Raw genomic sequence first — 22,805 nt, 5'->3', positions numbered from 1 at the left:
CAACCAAAGATTAGTAGCCACAATCCAATAGTTTAATGCATGTGTGAGGCTTTTGGTAAAGAGACAGTAATCTCCTTGTATGTATGGGCTTTCTCATTCATCTTAATGTTAAGGACAGAATAATGCACATTGGAGCACAAGTGGTGCTAAATTGCTTTAAAAGCATCCATATAACACCACCATCCCTTGAAAACCCTTTGAGATGGATTTTTGCCCAGACAATTGTGTATTTTATTTGTATATGATGGTTGTGCACTATAGTTCCTCCATCGATCTGAACTTTCCTTTCATGTTACATTGTGATAAACAATCCCCCACCTTGTTTGCCAAGTTTCAAGGCTGTTTTCTCAGCCAAGAAAGGCCTAATAAATTATGTTTACTATTTCTTTTATCTTCTTGTCAATGTTTTCTGGGTTTACTTTTTTTGTTTCATTTTTATTTTCTTAACAAATACTTAGCAATGGTTTTAAAAATATTTGTACATTGTGAGATATAGTCAACACCTAACATGCCTTTGTACAAGATCCTGACTTAGTTACAAATTAACGAGAACAATGCACTAAAGGGGAGGGTGAGAATGAATGAAAGAGAGAAAACTATCCATTAAGATGACACCTGCACTTGGAGTTAGTGTATTCTCATCACACTGATTAGCAAGGCGCCCTCTGTGAACTAGGGCAATGATTTAGAGACATGATGTGGTTTTCCCACTCCCTCCATCCCCAGGCCATCACATGGCTTTAATGGCCTTCTGTCTTAGTGGCCTTATTTTCATGATTTACCGATCCTGAAGAAAGCCATGGAGATACAGACCGCGAGCTGGTTTGCTTAGCCATGCTGTAGTGGCTGATGACAGTGTAGAATCTGCCCCGGGAGTTGGAATCCTGAGCTGAGTAGTAAGCATCGAGAGAAGCGGGAATGCACCTCTTATGCTGGAGATCAAAAGGGGATAAAAAACAGGTACCATGAATACCAATTAAGCAAAAACACTTTTTTGTTTAGTTATCTACTTGACATCAACTTAGCTCACCCTGAACCCCTTGCAAAAGTTTACATATTTTGAGTGCAATTCTAGCTGCCGAACCCAACTCCATGGCAGCTGACTATTGGCTGATCTCAAAAAGCTAAACTTAGAGTTGGGTCTGGCTATTACTTGAATTGGTGAAAGCCCAGGGCTGTAGTTCAGACTATAAGAAATAGGAAAATAGGAAGAAAAAAAGGGCAATGCGGGCACCATACTGCATTGTTGCCAAAATAACTGCATGGATCTGTCCATGGAGCAAGAAGGATCAGCAGTTGACTTTGACTCAAAAGAAACATTTCTTTCCTGGATGCAATTTGTTCTTAGGATAGTCCTGTAAATCTCATCAGAACTACAAGTACAAGTTTCAAGTTTTTTTCAAGTTTCAAGTTTATTAGAATTTGTATGCCGCCCATTCCCATAGGGATTCTGGGTGGCTCACAACAGACAAGAAACATTTAATTTTTTAAAAATAGAGATAAAAAATAAAAATATAATATTAAAATTCATGTCACCCATTCCATCTAAACGGGGCTGGATATCAATCAACAACCCCAGGCCTGCCGGAACAGCCAGGTCTTGACGGCTTTACGGAAGGCCGGGAGAGTGGTAAGGGTCCAGATCTCTGCAGGTAGATCGTTCCATAGGGCCGGCACAGCAACAGAGAAGGCCCACCCCCGGGGAGTCGCCAGCCGCATTGTCCGGCTGACAGCACCCGGAGGAGGCCCAACTTGTGTGATCTTGTTGGTCGTTGGGAGGTAAATGGCAGGAGGCGGTGTCTCAGGTAGCCAGGTCCTAAACCATGAAGGGCTTTAAAAGTAACGACTAGCACCTTGAAGCGCGTCCGGAGACCAATAGGAAGCCAGTGCAGCTCGCGGAGGATAGGTGTAATATGGGTGTATCTAGATACATCCCATATCGCTCGAGCGGTTGCGTTCTGGACCAACTGTAGTCTTCGAACACTCTTCAGGGGCAGCCCCATGTAGAGCGCGTTACAGTAATCCAGTCTTGAGATGACGAGGACATGAGTGACTACATATGTTCTCAATCCAACTCTTTGTAAGGTATAGGCTAATGAACAGACCGTTGTCCTTAGATATAAAGACATAGACATGAAATTCAACAAGACAGTGAATCATGCTTGCCAATAGGTAATTTTTTCTTCAGTTTTACTCCTACCCCTATTTCTCCTTTTATTCTATGACAATAAACTGAGGATCAATAAAGATGTCCCAAAACTTTCAAAATGCATACAGCATAACTGTATGTCTCTTACATTTTTAATCGGATGCTGAGACTAAGCTGAGTCAAAAACCTAGTTTTTGTCAGCCTGTTCAAAATAGATGGGGGGATGGCTGGCTGTAGTCTGCTTGAAGATTTATACCTGTCAGAATCAGAATAATTGAGGCTGTTGGAGGTTATTGCAGACCTTTATTTCCTAAAGCACTAACCACTTTTCAGCATGTTGTTGACAAATTATATCTCTGGTCCTGACAGAGAAAGGCAGGATTAAATTGTAGCCATGCAGCGAACTAGATTCTATCATTAGCTGAGACACTTCATTCATGCCAGACTTCTTACCTTATAAACAAATCCATCTGGGCAACTGTGGTCATAGGTAAACGCTTTGTATACCACAAGAAAGACTATGCAGGCAAGGAATGCAAGAGCCAGGCTTATGAGAATAGTGACCTGCAAAACAATTAACAATTAAATTAATCTCTTGTCATGAATGTTAGCTCCCTGGGAAATCATGTGTATTTATAGTCAGTTTAACAGATTTGTGACTGTGGTTGTTTTTTAGCACAACATGCAGCACTTAACTCCCATCATCACAGATATTAAAATGAATACTGGTATATTTTCTTACAGGGTATATTAACTCTTAGAAAGCAAATTAATAACTTTGGATAAACCATATTGAAGACAGAAAGCTAAACTAGAACAGATTGCAGCAAGTATTCATGAAGAGATATTACAGATATTAGTTTGATGTGGTGGTTAAGGTGCTGGCCTTGAAATCAGGAGACTGTTTGCCTTAGGGATAAAGCTACTGGATGACTTTAAGCCAATAATTCTCTCAAACCCCACCAACTCATCTAACAGGGATGATGTTGCATAGAAAATAGAAAGCAAGAATGTTAGGTATCTCTGCTGCCTTGAGTTACATACCTACATACAAACATGTAACATAGATAATAGATATATTATAGATGAAATAGAGATAAGAGATAGAGAGATAATTGTGATAAAACTAAGCCATCATCATCAACATCTAAAGCAGGGATGTCCAAATGGCAACCCACGGGCTGGGTGTGTCACACACAGGCCACGCCCACTCCAGTTCCATGAATGGAAAAGCATCATGAAATGTCACATGACAGCAACGTGATGTGGCAAGTTTGACATGCAGGATCTAAAGCTTTATAGAAAATCAGAAATTGAAGTCTAATCATTAACAAACACTATACAAATTTCTAGCACAGATATAGCAATGGAATTTTGCCTAGGGAAATGTGACTCTGTAGCAATAAATCAGGATAAAATCACAAACAGTAATGTTATTGAAGTGCCGAATGGCCAAACTATCAAGAACCATCAGGATGAAGCCTACACATATCTGGGCATTATACAGTTGAATAACATCATGCATAGATAAGTTAAAAGTGTGATTAATAAACAAGACATTCAAAGAGAGGGAATATTACCAAGCAAAAAGTTAGCAATGCTATCAATACCTGCTTCATACTTATGATATGATACAATGCTAGAATTATTAACCAGACACAAGCTGAATTAGACAGTTTAGTTCAAACAAGAAAACTGACCACCATTCACTATGCATTACATCTCTGTAGAGAAATTGATGGATTATACCTGCCCCACAGGCAGAGGTTTCTTCAAGACAGACAAACTGTTGAAGAAGAAACATGTGCATTCATTTTTTTATGTAAAAGACAGTCAAGAACAAGCATTGATTCAAGTTAAAAATGAGAATGTATTAAAGCAAAAAGTGAACATTGAAAAAAATATAATAAAAACATGAATAAAAAGTTGGCAAGGAAAAGGATTGCATGGTCAATTTTTACAAATGATCATGTGGAAGGTGGATAAGGGTAAAACCTGGCAATGGTTTACGACTGGAACATTAAAAAAAGAAAGTAAAGATTTGATTTTTGTTGCACAAGAGCAAGATATTTGAACTAATATGATGAAGGTGAGAATGGTCATGCAAACGGATTATAAACAATGACAAAACACAGTCACCAAAATGATTCACTGCAAATCTGTTAAAGTATCATGTGAATTAGTAGGAACTTGTAGTTGAAAAAGTAGTTGAAAATGAGCAGGTTAAATTTTGTGGAATTCTGACTATAGACTGATGAATATCTTGACTCACAACACATCAGATATAACTGTGGTTGAAAAGAAGAAAATGTGGATAATGGATATGTCATAGTAGATAGTAGAGAGATAGTAGAATAGAAGACAAAGAATTGGAGATAATAGAATAGAAGACAAAAAATCAGAGAGGATGACAAAGTATCAAGATCTGAAAAACTGAAAGATTATGACACAAACCAGCCATGGCAGTCCCAGGAATTATCAGGACATTGGGTGCCAGACCAAAAAATATTGTACAGCACTTATAAAATCTGTGCATTGACATTTCCATCTGTCAACTGGAAAAAAAGCAACTTGGAGTGCATATATACTATACTGGTACATTACGACATTCTGGGTTCTTGGGGAAGAAGAGTGCACATGAAGGCTAACACCAGCTAAAGAACTTAAAGCTGTGAGTTCACATTGTTGTGAAGAGATACTAATTGAATATCAAAAAAAAAAAACCTAGCCTACAAGAAAGATCAACAGAAAAGAGATATGGGAAAACTAAGTATTACATGGCCGGCACATCATACAAAACTAGTAGGTAAGACAAAAAACAAGAAGACTTGACCATGGAAAGTTGAAATAGAGAGATAGAGGAGCTAATTCTGAACAAAATCAATTATTGAAGAAATGCATATAAGCCAAAATTGAGAAGACAGCACAGACAACAAAAGAAGCTGAAGAAACAGTGGATCACCTAATTAGCTGCTGCAAAAAATGACACAGACTCATTAGAAACAACAGCATAGCAAAGTAGCAACAATGGTGCATTGAGATATCTGCAAGAAAAATCACTTGCCTGCAAGCAAGAACTGGTGGTACCACAAAATAGATAAAGTAATAGAAAATGAAGAAGCCAAAGCATTCTGGGACTTTAGAATTCAAATAGACAAGCACCTGCCACAACATCCCAGACTTAACAATTGTTGATAAGAAAGAAAATGTGTCTGGGTAGTGCACTACTTGAGGATAGCAGAATAGAAGAGAAAGAACTGGAAAAAATCACAAAATACAAAGAGCTGCAAATTAATGACTATGGCAAAAGAAAACAAAGATTCAGTCTGAACATCTGGCTGACTACATGACCAATCACAATAATAACAATAAATATTAACATCTGAAACTATGAATTTCTAGCATATACAATGCAAACAAGCTAATTTGGACTGGAATCTAATGTCTCTAGGCAGAAAAACATAAAATATGCAGTGCTAAATATCACCAAGTATGTGCCCATCTGGCAATAAGAACACAATAACACCTATGAAGCCAAGGGTCAAAATAACATAGTTTCCCACTGAGATTGATCTGGAAACAGCTCAAGGTGAAAACATGACTTTCTGGATGAAAATAACAGAGATGTTATTGGCTGTGATGCACTCTAAGTATAAATGCTGGCTGATTTTGAGTATATTGATGCTGCCTTAGCCCACTTGCTGAACTAACACCCAGAGAATAGGAGATGAAGGCAGGAAGCAAAATATAGATCTAGCCTCAGTACCTGAAGCCATAAACAGTGATGCTCATTTCATTCTGCTCCCTCTTTTTCATTTTTAAAAAATGAATTATAACCGGGGCAACTGGTGGAGCAGGGTTGCCAAAGTCACATCATCACAGCAGTGTCAAGAGACATCAAGACTTTTTCCCCTTTGCTAAACCAGGCATGGGTGTGGCCAGTTCATGACACATCTGGCCCATAGGCCGGGAATTTGACAGCCCTTCTTTATAGTGTCCTTGTCAAGGTAAATCAGTGAGGAGCATGTGGCCCAGTAAACCAAATTGTTTTTATTCACTGACTATATTTCTAAGATAGTAGGACTAACATGCTGACTGAATAGGAAGGGATAAGTGATAAGAAGGTCACACAGATGTGTTTATCTAAAACATTCTAACATCTGCTGTAATTGCCACTATGTCTACCCTTTTCTTTTTCTTTTTCTTGCCCTTGTAATGGACCAAAGGTAGCTAAACTGTGATTTTGCCTTGGCTCATGGCTCTTCAGCAAAGTGTCAAGCTTTGCTGGGAGTCCAGAATATATTATTTATGGATTTGCATGGAAGTAAAATTATGTCACATCTTCAAAGTGATTTGATTGCTTTAGATGAGCCAGGTTTTGGCCACAACAAAAAGAAAGACAACTTGCAAATATCTGTTGTGACAAAACCAATAACCATTTTTATTAGGAACAACAAAAAGTTTGTTTGCTATAATATATCAAGTACTCAGTAAAACCTCAATAAAACATGATAGCAGTGTTCCAATATCTCAGGAGCTCCCACAAAGAAGAGGGAGTCAAGCTATTCTCCGAAGCACCTGAGGGGAGAACCAGAAGCAATGGGTGAAAACTAATCAAGGACAGAAGCAACTTAGAACTAAGGAGAAATTTCCTGGTAGTTAGAACAATTAATCAGTGGAATAACTTCCTCCAGATGTTTTGAATTCTCCAACACTGGAAGTTTTTAAGAAGATGTTGGATAATCATTTATCTGAAGTGGTGTAGGGTTCCTGCCTAAGCAGGGGGTTAGACTAGAAGATATCCAAGGTCCCTTCCAACTCTGTTGTTCTATTCTAGTGTTGAACCTAGAAAGACAGTATGACTGGAAACAGAATATTACTTGACTTTCAGAGCTGAAAATATGATATTATGACCTTTAAAAAACTGGAAAGCTGCCTAGATATATTTCTGTCCAAGGGCAGCCAATCTATCTTAAGGCCAAAGCATCACTGTTCTTCTTTCTTAAAGAGCCTCCAATATTTTTGCTTTGTAAACTAAGACAAACTGACTGCAATCTGCTTCAAGTAATCCCGGGGTTAAGTTTCCTTGTCTCAATGGTGCAAAAATCATCAAGAAAGTTCACAAAAATATCTATGGAAATTCTCAGTCATCCAGGTCATGGTTGTCTCAAAGGTGTTTTTTCAAAAGGCAACTGGACTTTCTGTGTTTTCTTTGAAGACATGTCACATTTCATCCAAGAGCTGTTCGGACCATTTGAAAAAGCACCTTTGAGTTGAGAAAGATATTTATACCTTGACAAACAGTTCTGTCCTAACAAAGTGCTGAAACAGTGCTGATCTGCCTCAATCAGATGCTTCTTGTCTGTAAAAGTTGTTAAGCAATGCTGCTGGTTCACACAATGGAAAAAATATATATAGGGGACCATTGTTTTGCTTTTAGCAAGGCTTCAAGGGGGTATTTCATTAACATTCTGTAGAAGCAAAGTGTCCTTTCAGACCACTAGTCGCTAGATTGGTTCTGCATCTTGTGATATTCAGGAGGTTTGTCATACTATCATTCTATCACCTAACCCTACTGCTATCTCTTTTAGATACTTCTACATGACCTACAAAATTGAAACAAACTTCCATTTGTTTTGTAGTAACATTTATATGCCTCTTCTTGTTTAAAAAAATCCAAAGTGGTTGACAGTACAATTCAAGCAACCATAATGGTAAGCTAAAGCACATACTAAAATATTATATAAAAAATAAACAATAAATTGATCAGATGGAAAGAAGAACCAGCAGTACAGAAGTTAAAACTATCCTAGGAACTTGTGTATTTAGTGGCATTCTCCAGTCAAGCTCTTCCTTCCCCTGATGCGCTAGGTATTAACTTCTAGCCTGCTTTTCAGTTCATTTTGCCTTGGTCTTCCATCAACGGGTTACAATCACTTTTACTCTCTCAGCCAATACAAAATTCAAAGCCAGCAAAATAAATACTTATTCATATCTATACACAGTTACCCATAATTAACATTTGAACTAGCTTGAAATATCTCATTATGAGAAACAGATTGTGGCCATCAAAGCCTCCAATTTTAAAGCTATGTTTCAGGTTTACAACTATTATTATAAATTATGTAATTTAATGGATTATTTTAAAGAATAGTAAAGTTGACAAAAATCCAGTATAGTGAAGAAATCAAGCCCTTTAGAGACTGAAGGGGAAAATGATAATAATAAGCATAAGTTACCATTTTCCAAATTCTCTTGAAAATGCAGAACTTGATTATTATTGAAATAACACATAATCAGGAAAATGAACTATCTGAATAGTTGTCCAGAAGGAACCTTCCATAAAAGTTCCTTAATCCACAGTAGGAGGATAATTTGTTTTTTTTTTATAATAATGTATATCTCAGCACTTTCATTTTTCCTAATGCTCCTCTTATTTTTATCATATCTCATGACACTTGAATTCTAGTGCCTTCATGTGAAAGCATCATTTCCAATTCTTCTCAAAACCAGATATTTTGTGTTAATGGAACTTCATGTTCTATTCTTTTTTCCTCTTAGACTCAACTGCATGATAAAGAAATGTGTAACTGAAAGTGGAAGCCACCTATTTAATTCCTTTTAACTTACTGTTATCATAACTCCATGACCTGATGTACTCATTGAATGATCCTGACTAATGAACAAATAAATTTATCTTACCTGGGCAGTTCAAATAACCTTATTTTAGTTCAGAACTGATTCCAAATCAACCCATATAGTCAGTATTATTTGTTATATGCATGCAGATGCAACCTAAAGAGGGAAGGAAGGGGAATGGCATCAAGATGCTTTGGAAACGTGGTTCTCCAAGAGGAACTACATCTTCCAATCTCATTCCTCCTCTTTTCCATTCATGACTCTACAGATGTTTGTCCACAGCAATTTTCATTAAAATAAGAAGCTTTAGACATATACTTCACAGTGTTTCTTAACATCTCCACTAGTTTTAGAACACTCAGGAAACATTTTTAATGCTTGCAAGAATAATTGAATATCCATGCTTTATATAGATGAGTCATCTATTAAGAGTGCCTCTCACAAAGATAAAGTTTAAAAATAGAAGATAAAGGCAATAGGAAAGCTTGACCATATTAGACAAACACTTTGGCTCTATTTGAAGCCAAGTAATAAATGCATACATTTAATGAATTTCCCATTTGGACAAATTGGAGGATTATGTATTTGGTTGAAATTTCACATACAGCTGCTGGTTTGGCAGAAGAGACAAGCAAGATACATCCTTTAGGTCTCTATAATATGAAGGATCTTTATGTTGCATCTAAATGAGATGGGCTGCCTGTAAGCCTAATAAACAAATGAATAAAAATATTCATCCTTTCCATGGTATTACAGTTCTTCTTTCACTATCACCCATCCTATCATAATCCTACTGTGAAAGAATGATGGCTCTATTCTACTATAAGTAATATTTTCCCTACATCAGGATAGGCCGGTTTTCCTATGCTTAAAAACAAGCATGGCTGGCTGAGGAATTCTGGGAATTGAAGTCCACAAGTCTTAAAGTTGCCAAGGTTGGCAATCCCTGCTCTAACAGCCACAATATATGGAACATGGAATTAGAGTTCAGTGCAACTGGAGAGAACAGCTCTACATGTTCCAGGGAGAAATCCAGCCACTATTTGGAAAGTTTTATAATCCTTAGACAAGAAAATATTAAAATATTGTTTGAAAATAGATTGTGCATAATATTTAGGAGAGTTTAAAGGTGGGAACAAATTGTTGATGTTTCTTTAATAAAAGCACAACATGGATGAAATTAAATTAGACTCTTATTCTTCAGAAAATGCTTTTCATTGAAAAAAAAATTCAATGTCTTTTCCAACATTTTTTTTGCTTTTGGGAACCTCTAATGTCACCATTGCCCAGTTTGCTTTACACATCTTGTCACCACAAAGCCTGCCTTCTGAGATGATATCTCTGCCATTAATTCTGCCTGCCCTGCTATTCTGAGAGAGCAATGAGATGACAGAACAAACAAGTACATCATGTCTCCAAGTAATTTGTCAAATAATTAAATTAAGCAGCTGGCTCAATTAGACTGGCCAAACTCCATCACATAATATCGTTTCTGGAGCTTGTTTGGATCCTAATGGATTTGATGCTTTAAGTGTTTGTGGAGCCAGGTTGCAGTTAGGAGACATATTCCATTGCCAAGTCCTAAATTTCCAGTGAGGGAATAACAATTACAGTAGGCTTAATAAGCACTGGGTGAGTTATAAAATGCTGTTTTCTCAGCAGATGCACTAAAGTGATAAATGATTTACACTTGTGTGGGAGGTTTACATAGAAGAAGGTTAATGGGACCAAAATGGTAGCAGCTTTCTTTTTAAAAAAAAAAATGTTCTACAGAAAACTTGCTTGGCTCATGCACAACTTAGATGTGACAGGTTTCATGTTAACATATTCCGTTCTTCGGTTTCTTCTCACTCCTGGAGGACGTGGAGTGAGCATAATAGGATCCATAGGGAAATGTTTTAATTAATCTATAGTCTGTTCAGTCAATTGACTCTAAATACTATGCAAGAACATCCAAATCCGCTTGTATATATACAATACTATATAATGGAAACAAACATAATAATTACAGTTAAACATCACAATTAGTCTTAGAAATACAGTAGTTACTCAAATCCCAAAGGCTTGCAGAACCACCATAATTTTGCAAACGTCCATAAGACCATGGGAGCAGATGCTGCCCTTGTGTCCAAAACAAGCTGTTCCAAAATAGGGCAGTGCCCACAGAAAATACCCCTTTTCATGCCCCATCCCTTTATAGTTGGAGATCTTCAGTAGACATTCTCTGACCCATGGAAGAGGCAATCTCAAATATACCCATGTCTTGAACTACTAAATTTTAGAGGTGATAACTAGCACTTTGAATTGTACTTGGAAACATATCCAGTGCAAGTCCCATTGCAATGGTGTTGTACGGTAGTATCAAGACTGTCCACTTAGCCTATTGACTGCTATGCTTTGCTCCAACTAAGGTTTTTGGTGGAGAGAGGCTGTGACAGAGAAGGCTCATTTCCTTAGCTCCAAGTAAGACAGCCCCATGTAAAGTAATCAATACTGGAGATGACAAAGGCTTGATGTTTATTGCTTTTACCCCTGCCTTGGCTTCTACTTGTAGGACCTGTATGTTGAGGAGGACCTCCAAATTGACCTGCTCTCCTTGGGATAGGGTTAGTGATTCTCAGTAGAACTGGTTATAATCTGTATATTGATAATATCTCATCTTAAACTAGTGAACTGCCTCTCCCAGAAGCTTCAAATTGGTGTTAAATCAGAGAGGGGTCAAGGAAGATCAAGGACTGGCATCCCTTGAGGGAATGACCAACAACGATCATTCTCATTGTGCATTTTGACAGCCAACTCCATCACTCAAGAAGGAATGGAATCATTATAATATCAGGCCTCCAAATCCCAACCACATAAACAATGAAGCAGGACTATAAAAATGGCAAAAGTTCTAATAAAACAGGGATGGATGTCCATGCTTTCTTCATCCAAGTCTAGCCACAAGTCACATATGAGAGTCACCAATTAGGTTTAGTCCTATGCTCAGGTCTGAATCCCGGTTTCAATGGATCTGGACAATCTGTTTCATCCAGGGATCTGCAACTCTTATCCCACCACTGTCCCCACATAGTAAAAATTGGATGTAGGATGATGGTTTCCCAAAATAAATTAATCCAAGGCAGTTTGTTGAATAGATCATTGCTTCTCTCAAAGTTACCAGCATCAACAGGGGGTGGTGGTTAGAGGTTACCTAAATACACATTTGTCTCCAAACAATTAACTAGCCAGGAAGGTCAGGGGTTAAGTCCACAAGTTCTGAAGATAATGCTACAAAGAATCCTTTTGCCCACTTGCTCATAATTATCCCAGTAACCATGAAAGAAGCTATATCCACCATTTTATCCTGTCCAGCCAAGCCCACTATTCAGAGCAGATATGAGCAATTTTATTTACAATATAATCAGTCAGATTATGGTAACCTCAGATTGTATAGCCATGTATAACCATGTATAATCCTATAGTTATAAGACACATTAACAATTACAGGTAAATGATTGAATGTCTGTATTAAGACTTTTTAGAAAAACTACAAAAAGAAAAAAAAACCTTGCTTCATTCAAATCTACAAAATTGAGCTAACACAGTCTGCTAAGCCATTTGTGAAGGAAGACGTGGCATTTGGACTGCATGCTTCACAATGAATCCCCAGAGTTAAGCCAGAATGCAAACCCACAAGGTTGCATATTACAGTGTGTGTGTGTGTGTGTGTGTGTGTGTGTGTGTGTGTGTGTATTAAGCTTGGAGGGGGGGATAAATAGCAACTGTCTTTTTATTCCCTGAAAGAATTTCGTTTTCAGATTAATCTGTTTTTCTAATCTTAGTTTTTCATAATTGGTTATTCCACACATACAGATTTCATTCATTCAGTTTTCTTCTATCAATGAATAAATCACCAACATCATAATACTCTGGAATGGGGCATTCACAGAACCAAAAGTCCAACAATACAGTTAGAACAATTAATTAGTGGAACAACTTGTTTCCAGACATTATAAGTGCTCCAACATGGGAGATTTTTAAGAAGAGATTGGACAACCATTTGCCTGAAATGGTATAATAATAGCGTCTCCTGCTTGAGCTTGGGGTTGCATTAGAAGACCTCCAAGGTTCCTTCCAACTGTTATTCTGTCCTACAGTACCAGTGAAATATCTGATGAATACATTGTTTTTCTGAGAGGTTCTTGGTGCTTTCTGAGCTTGGTTGTTTTTGTGCTGATGTTTTGTTTCCCAAACTAGGTAACATCATCAGTGCTAGTCCATCATCTAGCATTGATGATGTTTACCTTGTTTGGGTAATGAAATATCAGCAAGAAAACAACCAAACTCGGAGAGCATCAAGGACCCCTCATATCAACCCTGAGCTACATATATTCTCCTTTATTGATACATTGTTTTATTCTGTTAGCCCAAAGAATAACTGTAGTAAATCAAACATGGCAATACTGATTAGTTAAGAATGTAGTATAAAAGGTTATAAAAGCCAATATCTGTAGAATAATTGATTTTTGTCATGCACTGAATATTAAATATAAAATCCTGGTACTGAGACATATGATTTGACAGTGTCCTTCTCCTTGTTTATTTGTAAATGTTATGTTTATTTATAGCCCAGTCCTTCATTGTCAAAATAACATTTAAGGTAGCTTACAAATATCCTTTTCTACCAACAGAACTTTGTAATATGAAGTTCATGACATCATCTAACGTACTGAACTGATTGAAAGTTTCAGTAATAAATATGACAAGGAAGTAATTATGCAGCTTTTTCTTCCCTAATTTGATTTCCATCCAGTGTTTTAGATTTCAGTTCTTGTAATTCTCAGGCAGCTAGTCCATTTCAACTGGCAAAAATGATTTTAAAAACTCAGGTTTTGTATGATTGTGAGAATCCATAATCACTGTTTCCACCCCTATGTATTCCATTTATCGAGTCATGGTTGGTTCTGTCCTGTAGGTCTAACAATGGCATAACTGTAGAAGATCTTTACACTGGAAAGATATGAGCAGTTGAATGCTAAACAGTGTAATATTTAAGGGAAAATAAAAAATAATGATAAACTATGAATAATGGATTAGATAGGATGCTTAATTTTCTGAAACATAACTGTTGCTTTTCCAGGAAAAAAGATTGCAAGAACATGATCCTTTAACTTCCAGTGGGTGTTCTCAGTTGATGAGTACTTTTCAGAGCAGCCTTTCTAAAATGACCCTTATAAAAAGGAAAATTTGTGATGAGAAAAATTGGTTTGGTTTGGTTTGGTTTTATTGGACTTATATGCCGCCCTTCTCCCAAAGGACTCAGGGCAGCATACATCATTAAAATACATATGACAAAAGTTAAAAAAGCTTAAATAGGAATCCAATAACCTTCAATTGACAATTAACATCAAATTTAGGATTAAATTAAAATAGACAATTTAAAATTAATAATTTATTTTATTCTATTCAGGCCAGGCCAGCTTGCTTAAAAAGCCAACTTTTTAGGGTGCGCCCTAAAATTGGGAGTGACTTGTCTTTCAAATCTGTAAATTGAGCAACTGATTCAAGTAATAGAGCTCCTATATAACAGCTTGTCCCCTGTCTGCCAGCTCTTATAGGTGATATCACATTGCATTATGTTTCATCTAGGGCACTTCACCAAATGATTAACATGGGATTTTTCATTAATGGAAAGCCCCAGAGCTTGAAGGACATTTTTAAGTGCAAATACCAAATATAATTCAGCATGGAAATTATCAAAGAAGCTTGAACCGTGATGACGAACCAATGGCACACGTGCCAGAAGTGGCACACAGTGCCCTCTCTATGGGCATGCGAGCCATCATCCCAGTTCAGCTCCACTGTGCATGCGTATGTGCCTCCTGCCAGCCAACTGGTCTTTGGGTCTCAGCCGTGCAGGAGCAGGGCATGTTCAGGGCATGTGCGCATGTGCAGGAGGGTGGGTCATGCAGAGGGTTTACATGTGCATGTGTGGGGGTGAGGCATGCATGGGGGTGGGGCATGCATGGGGGTGGGGCATGCATGGGGGTGGGGCACATGCACAGGGCCACATGTGCATTGCATTTGTGGGATTTGGCCACACATGTGCGCATTCACGTGCATGCTTTGGGCACTCAGTCCAGAAAAGGTTAGCCATCACTGAGTTAGAACATTTGTGGATACTGGAAAGGGAAGACCACATGTGTCAATGGTTTGCCTACACTCAGTTAATAGAAATATTTAAACTGACTAAGAAGAATGTTGTTCTTACCAATGAGAAAACTGATTTAGAATTGGTTTTATGACTAATGACATTAATGACAAACATGCAACTGCTAAGAAGTATAAATTACTGTTGAAAATGAATATGGAAGACAAATGTATAAAAGGTTTTTTTTATCAAATAGGCAAGAAATTTATTATAACACTTGACCAATGTGTGAATAAATAAAGAATTGAAATTTACATTGAATTATAACTTTGAAGGGATTATTACAAGATGATGTACCACTGGCCTTTAACACTTGATAAATTGTTGAAGATGTACAGTATAATAAGGGTGTGCCAAAAATATGTTGATACATATGTTGGAAATGTAAACAATTTGAAGGCACAGTTTACCATCTCTGCTGGACTGAATGTACAACTAAAGCCAGAGACTTTTCTTTTAGGTTTAATGAACAGATTGAAAAAAAGCATGGAACTTCGTTTTTATATATGATAACAGCAGCAAGGCTTCTATATGCACAGAGATGGAAGGAGTCACATATTTTTAAAAATGGAATAGTGGATGGTGAAATTAATGGAGTTGACGGAGATAGTGAAATTGATTGTTTTGATTAAAGCAATCTTTATCTAGCTTCCTTTCTACTTGAAACCACCTCTGGAGATAGATAGATAGATAGATGATAGATAGATAGATAGATAGATAGATAGATAGATAGATAGATAGATAGATAGATAGATAGATAGATAGATAGATAATGTCTGAAGATGAAAGAAAAGAAATTTTAACCTTGGATTTTGATTATTAGATTGTTTATGGTGACAGAAGAACTGTCTGTTATGGTTTATGGTTTATTCCAGTTCAAAGGATAATTGATTTTGAGAGTTTTATCTGTATCAAAGACAGTCAGAAGTTGTCATTCTTCTATAGCTTTTGTTCATTTTTTCCATTACCCTTTTCCATTCTCTTTGACACTTTTCTTTTTGTATTTTATATTTTTTTTTGAAATTTAATAATGTTTTTTGATGGGGAAAGAACATTTATGGATACAACTAAAGCAGATGGGTAATCACCTCCAATTTCAAGTGAAATCCATCAAATGCTTCCAGTTCTAATGACCTATTTTGCATGGTCAATTTTTTGAGGAAATGAATTTATGACAAAGATATCCAGAAATATTTTTGTTCCCATAAATCCTCTCAGATGCATATTGGAACTTTCAAAATGACAATCTCTTTACTATTCCTATTAATAAGGGGTTGTGGTGGAACCAGCATTAGAGGGGGTAGCAGGTAATGTATATTGAAAAATATAGGTTTGTTTTTTTACATTATGTATGGACAGAGAATTTTCCCAGTGCCTCATTTTTGTACTAGCATGCCAATTTTTGTAAACAAAAAGTTATCTGGACAATTTAACAAATTTAACAAATAAAATAAAATACAAGTTCAAAAATACAAAATACAAATGAAATACAAGTTCAAAGTAACTAAAAGCAGCACATAGATTTCACCTAAAATCCAGAAACGTTTAAAAAAGAAGTTGCATTTCTATGAAACAATTTAAGTACAACAAAGGAGTAAAATGTTAAATGTAATGTATCCTAAGTCACTGTCTATGGAGATTCTCAGTCATCCTGCCACAGTCGTCCCAAAGATGCTTTTTCAAAAGGCAACTGAATTTTCTGTTTTTTCTTTGAAGACACTTCACTTTTCATCCAAGAAGCTTATTCAGCTCTGACTGAAGAAGCTCCCCACCATCCAGTCAGAGCTGAAGGAGCTTCTTGGATGAGAAGCAAAATGTCTTCAAAGAAAAAGTAAAAAGTCCAGTTGCTTCTTAAAAAAGCACCTTTGGGGCATCCTGAGTCACCATGGCCCAAATTACTTCCTCTGTTTTGATAGCCTACCTTCATTTAGTTATGACAGGTAATTTTAAACAAGGCAATTTATAAAAGCATCTAAATAGGCATTTCTGCGTCACTGTCACAAAAGTAGTTTGAACAGCTGAGGGCAAACAAAGGTTAACTTTCTGGAGTTTGAGTTTTGTATTCTGTTCTGTAGCCTCAGATCATTTTTTTTCACATTTCAGTGTTCTACTGGCTGTGACATTTAATGTAATATCCCTCAAAATTGAGCTTCACTTGCAAGCGCCCTGCAAAGGAGTTTAAATATAAATACAGAGAAATAATTTCTCTACCTCAAATGCAGTGACCTTTTCATGACTGTTGAGATGAAAAGCAGTAATAGTGTATTTACTGCTATGGTCTAGCATTTTAGTTCTGTTTTGAGAATGCTGATGGACCACTGTAGATCAAGAAACAAAACTATTGTTAGCATTCATGCATTATACATTATTGTCTCTCATTCAGAAACTTATTACTAATGCTATTATTTGTATTGATTTGGAAGACCACGACATTACTGCCATTGCAACTGCTCTTGTGTTCATCGCACATCCAATTTACAGCATTTTCTTATACTGGTTCTATAAGAGGATCTAGTAAATTTAAATATAAGTCTATATCCACTGATGGTATTCAACTTGATGACATGGAATCCATATATATATATATATATATATATATATATATATATATATATATATATATATATATATATATATAACCCCCGGTATGGCCAAATATCTGCATATATATATATATACATATACATATACATATACATATACATATACATATACATATACATATACATATACATATACATATACATATACATATACATATACATATACATATACATATACATATACATATACATATACATATACATATACATATACATATACATATACATATATATATATATATATATATATATATATATATATATATATACTTAAAGTCACAACCCCTGGTATGCCAAGTATGGGAGGAAGGTCACACTTCCACTCTCTGTCATTAGGCTCGTCACAAGAGTCCATCCAGACAGAAACCCAATATTTTTTACTGTTGCCTTTTTTTTTTTGTTATATTTGTTATATTTATGCTGATAAATAAATAAAGGGAGACTAGTATAGATCTATTTCAAGCTATTTAGCTCTCATCAGCTAGCCATACCCAAGTTTGGGAATCGAATATATATGTTTTCTGAGGTTTTCGCGGGTGTTAGTATGTAGGTCTCTAGTTGTTCGGGTTTTCTCCCACGTAGAATTGGAGATGTCTTGGCGACGTTTCGACGAAGTCTCATTCGTCATCTTCAGGCGGCTTCAGACTACTTCAGGTTTGGTGTTTCCAGGAGTAGTTTGGTGTTTCCACTACTCCTGGAAACACCAAACCTGAAGTAGTCTGAAGCCGCCTGAAGATGACGAATGAGACTTCGTCGAAACGTCGCCAAGACATCTCCAATTCTACGCGGGAGAAAACCCGAACAACTAGAGACCTATATATATATGTGTGTGTGTGTGCGTGCGTGCGTGCGTGCATACATACATACACAACTCTTTTTTTCACACAACTCCCTAACCCTAACCCTGACCCCTACCAAATCCATTCCTAACAGCCATAAATAAAATCTAGGGCAAGAGGGTCCCGGGTTTCTGCCGGTTTGCCCGGGATCAGGCAAAATGGTAGTGGTGGTGGCAGCAGGAGGCTCTGCCAACCCGTCCAGATGCTTCCACACATGTGCAGAAGCTTCTGCACATGCACAGAAGTGTCACGTGAGCAAGCGTGAATGAACCAGTAGTAAAATAAATTGAAACCCACCACTGGTCCTGATAAGTCAAAGAATTTGTGCTCCATTTTTCCAGGCAGTGTTACCAGAATGTCTTTTCCTGCTTTATATGTGTATCCTTGTTCATTTAGTACCCTTTCAATTTCACTCTAATCATATTTATATTGACTTCAATTTGTTTCCAGCTTTCCCGGAATACATAAACATTTGAACATCACAATAAATCCTGTCCTTAAGAAACTCAGCTGCCTTGACCAAGGTTTTCCAGACCTAGATATTTCTTGATATCATGAAATCTCAGGAAAATATGCATTTGTCCAAAGCAGCTGGAGATAGATCGAGCACCTCTGCACTCCCTAAATACAGCACAGCTTTACTATTTACTGCATATTCCCATGGCATTATTTCTGAATAGAAAAACTAAAGGTTAGTATTGTTTATCAGTAGAACAGAAACTGTTGGTGGAATGTTGCTCTTTCTGCCCTCCAAGGTTGCTCTACCAGACTGAGGGAAGCCTCTCTTGAACTGATTTAGAGATATACTCGCCCACACATGGAAAAATGCTATTGGAAAGGGAGGAAAGCAATGAATGTCTCATCTTATGAGTGGATGTCCATCACAGATAATTGAAAGAAGCCACTTGATACAAGATCATTACAGCAGTCTTCAGGGCAGTAGAAGGAATAAAAAGAATATGAAACATAACAAATCTAAGATGGGAAATTGAATTGTTGACATTGACATTTGATAGATTTCAAAGCTTTCTGAGGAAATTAAAAAATATTTATCAGATGTGTACACTGCAGTATTCCCAAGACTCTCAGTGGCCAAGAAAATATATAAGAATATTATATGGAAAAAAATAAGACAAAGAGAATCCACATAACACATGTGGCATGCCCAGAAAGCCTCCAGAAAACACCAATTTCAGAAATTAGACTATATAGCAGATAAACAGATCTCCAATGAGTGAGTGGTCATGTCACCACCAAAAACAGTACCTCCAATTTGACTCCTCCAATCTTCCCAAAATACGAGACAAGCATTTCCTTCAGCATGACCAATGTGATCAGCGTGACTCTAATGAAGAGAGGCAGTCTTCCAACTAACCAGGTGCTAATGCGTAAAGGGCCTTATAGGTAAATACCATCACTGTAAATCATACTTGGAAGCTAATAGCAAGCTGAAGCAGGGTCCACAAATCAAGTGTGATCAACTACTGCAATGGTCAACTCCTGCAAACATCCAGTCTTGCACCATCCGAAGCTTCTGAGTACAGCCCCATGTAGGTGATTTTGCAATAGCCTAACCAAGTGGTTTTGATAGAATGAGCCATTGTAGTGAGACCCCAGTAAGGTTACAACTGGTACTACTGAGCAAAGGACCTCCTGAATAGCCTCCACCTGCCCACTCAGCAATAGCCATGGTAAGTCCAAGCGGTTCTCAAATTGTGAATCTACTCTATCGGGGAAGTGCCTTCTCCTTGAGAGTCAAGACTAATGCTGTCACAAAATCTATTTTGCTTGGATTTGATTTTAGCCTACATTGACCCATCCAGACCCGAACTACTTTCAGACACGAAAGCTTCAACACTGTCTCTGGAGTGACTCAAGATGACAATAAACAATTGAGTATCAATGTCATACTGATGATATGGCATCCAAATCCAAATAGGTATTCTCTCCCAGTGACCTCATATAGTATTAAAAAGCAGGATGGAGCCAATTGCTATGTGCCAATTGCTATGCTTTTCTCCTTTATTTGCAATAAAAATAAGTTAACGTATATTATAAAATTCTCAAAATTGATTAAATATGGTTAAATGATAGGTGCTCATTTAGTTTGTTAATGTCCAATACATTTATGTTTACCTTTTCTAATGCCTGTGGAACATATGTGGTAAATAGAAGATCAACAGAAAAGATTTCATCAATGAGAAGATAGTATTTTACTTAATACAGACTATAAACTGAAAAGTAAAAATAGCAACATGTGAGAAGTTTAAAAAAGAACATTCAACTCTTTGGAATGTTCATTAAGCTAAAAATCATGTCTCTAATATTTGTCAAAACTCAGGATTCCTTAGTGACCAAATTTGTCTCAGCAAAGAAGGAAATAGAAATAACATTCAGTTTGAAATTTTAATCTTTAAAACAATTATCATGAATTGTACCTAAGTTTAGACTGATGAGTGGACAGTTCTACTTCCTTTTAGGCAGAGAGGCAGTAATGAGGTAAATCAATCCACATATATTATCATATTTTGTACTTTTTTGAATATCAATATACATAAAGAAAAGCTCAACAGATAACTTAATATTAAAAAATGAATGGCAACATCCACAAACAAGACCATTGGGGGTTGGTTCTGATTGGTATTATTTTGATGGCCAAAGATGCTTTGATCCAGTCAAAAGTGTCATCTGTGGGACAAGAATGATTTGTCACTTGAGGCAAATTCAGCTCCTCTTTCACCAAGAGAACTCACAGGCTCCTTGTCAGAAGCTCGGGAGGGGGGGGGGGTGGATAGGGATCATCAAAGCCTACCTCTCTTCCCATCTTCATTCAGTAATGGGGAAACCCAAAGGATGCTTGCTTTACATATTCAGCCACTTTGTTCATCATGATTTCTAGATTCCTGACAGAGAATTTAGGACATTGTAGGGAAATTAAAAACCTTCTATGGGCTTCTGTTTCAGTCCATTTCTACAGCAAAAGAATAAAACTTCCATATACAGAAATTCTGACAGGTCTTTTCTGAGAGCAGAACAGAAGTGAAATTACTTTGGGACATTGGTGGCTGGGTCTTAATGTTGCTTTAACATTATTTTCCTGTATTCCACCTACACAGAGTGGGCGAAGACATTTGTCATAATGTATGTACAGGATGAGTCATGAAGTTGAAGAATAATTGGTCAAGCTGCCAGAATGCTGCATAACTGAACCGAGCAGCACAGAAATGTAATATCATATTTCAGAAATGACAAGCTCCTGAAATAACGGAAGTTTTCAGTAAGAAAAAAATAAGAGCAGTTGTGCAGGGACCACAACTCCTTTGGGAAATTATCCCAGACCCCTATGGAGGTATCTGCATCTAAAATAAACAAAAGCACAATGGAGTGTGTGCTGACACAATACATTTATGGGTAAGGCTATAAGCATATTCTACCTAAGATTTCTACAGAGACACAGAGGCCTTGTGAGCATGGCTTCAGTTTCTCTGCCTCTCCTACCGACTTTAACCCTATTCTTGTAACACAGGTGTGGGGGCAAACAAGTTAAGCTAGTGATTGCGATGTGTGCAAAAAAAGGGGGGAAAACTTTCATCACAGCCAACATCTTGAATCTTCCTACTTCACCCACCCACCCATGTGCTTGCCAAGGTGGATGACAGCTCTACTATAAAAGCTTCTCTTCTAAAGAAACGCTATCTTGTCCATGATCAAAATGTGATGTGATTAACAGGTTCGTTTATTCAATTGGCTCAGAATGAATGATACATTTAGAGCTACTTTTAAGTACAAGGAGTTCTGATATTTCCTACAAAGGTGAAGTGACTTTCCTGAAAACAAAATGTTCTAATTAGTGTTACTCACAAGGATGAGGGTAGAATTGGAGTCTACAAGAGACAAGAAACATTGAAAATAGCTATGCGTTATTAATTCTTTTCTCCCTTCTCATAACAGCTATTATAGCTTCAGCCTAACACATATTTCCTGTCTTGTACATGCAATTTCCATCTTGTATATGCAACCATGCAACTCTGATTGAAGAGACTCACCCCTAAGGCCAAACATTCCCACTCTATTGGGTTTTGACCAATCCAACCAGCAGTTCCAGCTGGTTCCTTACAACTGTTTTCCAATGCTTTTAGAATAAGAAAACCTTGAGGAAGCCACAGATCATTTTGTAAGGAAATACATCAAGTCACTTTCCATATCGCCTGCAAACTCACCCAGGTCAGGATATTGATGCATTTTTTGGAAAAGATTTACCAAATAAAGAGATGGAAACTCACTGAGGCATCCTGATACCTATAACTTCACTGTGCTCCTCCATCATCTGAAATTGAACAAAGATTGTCCTCGGATAGATAATATTGCTGAAGAATTGCAAG

General features: G+C 37.0%; 1 protein-coding gene across 1 annotated transcript in view; it reads right to left on the bottom strand.

The window, feature by feature from the left end:
- Window positions 1-398: 398 nt before the first annotated feature.
- NSG2 (neuronal vesicle trafficking associated 2) overlaps window positions 399-22,805 on the bottom strand; it is a 53,973-nt gene continuing 31,566 nt past the window's right edge. Inside the window, exons 4-5 of the mRNA XM_032212077.1 lie at window positions 2,603-2,713; window positions 399-932 (exon numbers count right to left, since the gene is read on the bottom strand). Of these exons, the coding sequence (XP_032067968.1) occupies window positions 741-932; window positions 2,603-2,713 (303 nt within the window). The 3' untranslated portion in view covers window positions 399-740. The remainder of the gene's footprint in view (window positions 933-2,602; window positions 2,714-22,805) is intronic.

The sequence above is a fragment of the Thamnophis elegans genome, chromosome 2, assembly GCF_009769535.1.
Source record: "Thamnophis elegans isolate rThaEle1 chromosome 2, rThaEle1.pri, whole genome shotgun sequence".
NCBI classification, from domain to species: Eukaryota; Metazoa; Chordata; class Lepidosauria; order Squamata; family Colubridae; genus Thamnophis; species Thamnophis elegans.
The sequence above is the reverse complement of the archived record's forward strand: the minus strand, read 5'-3'. Positions and strand labels throughout refer to the sequence as shown.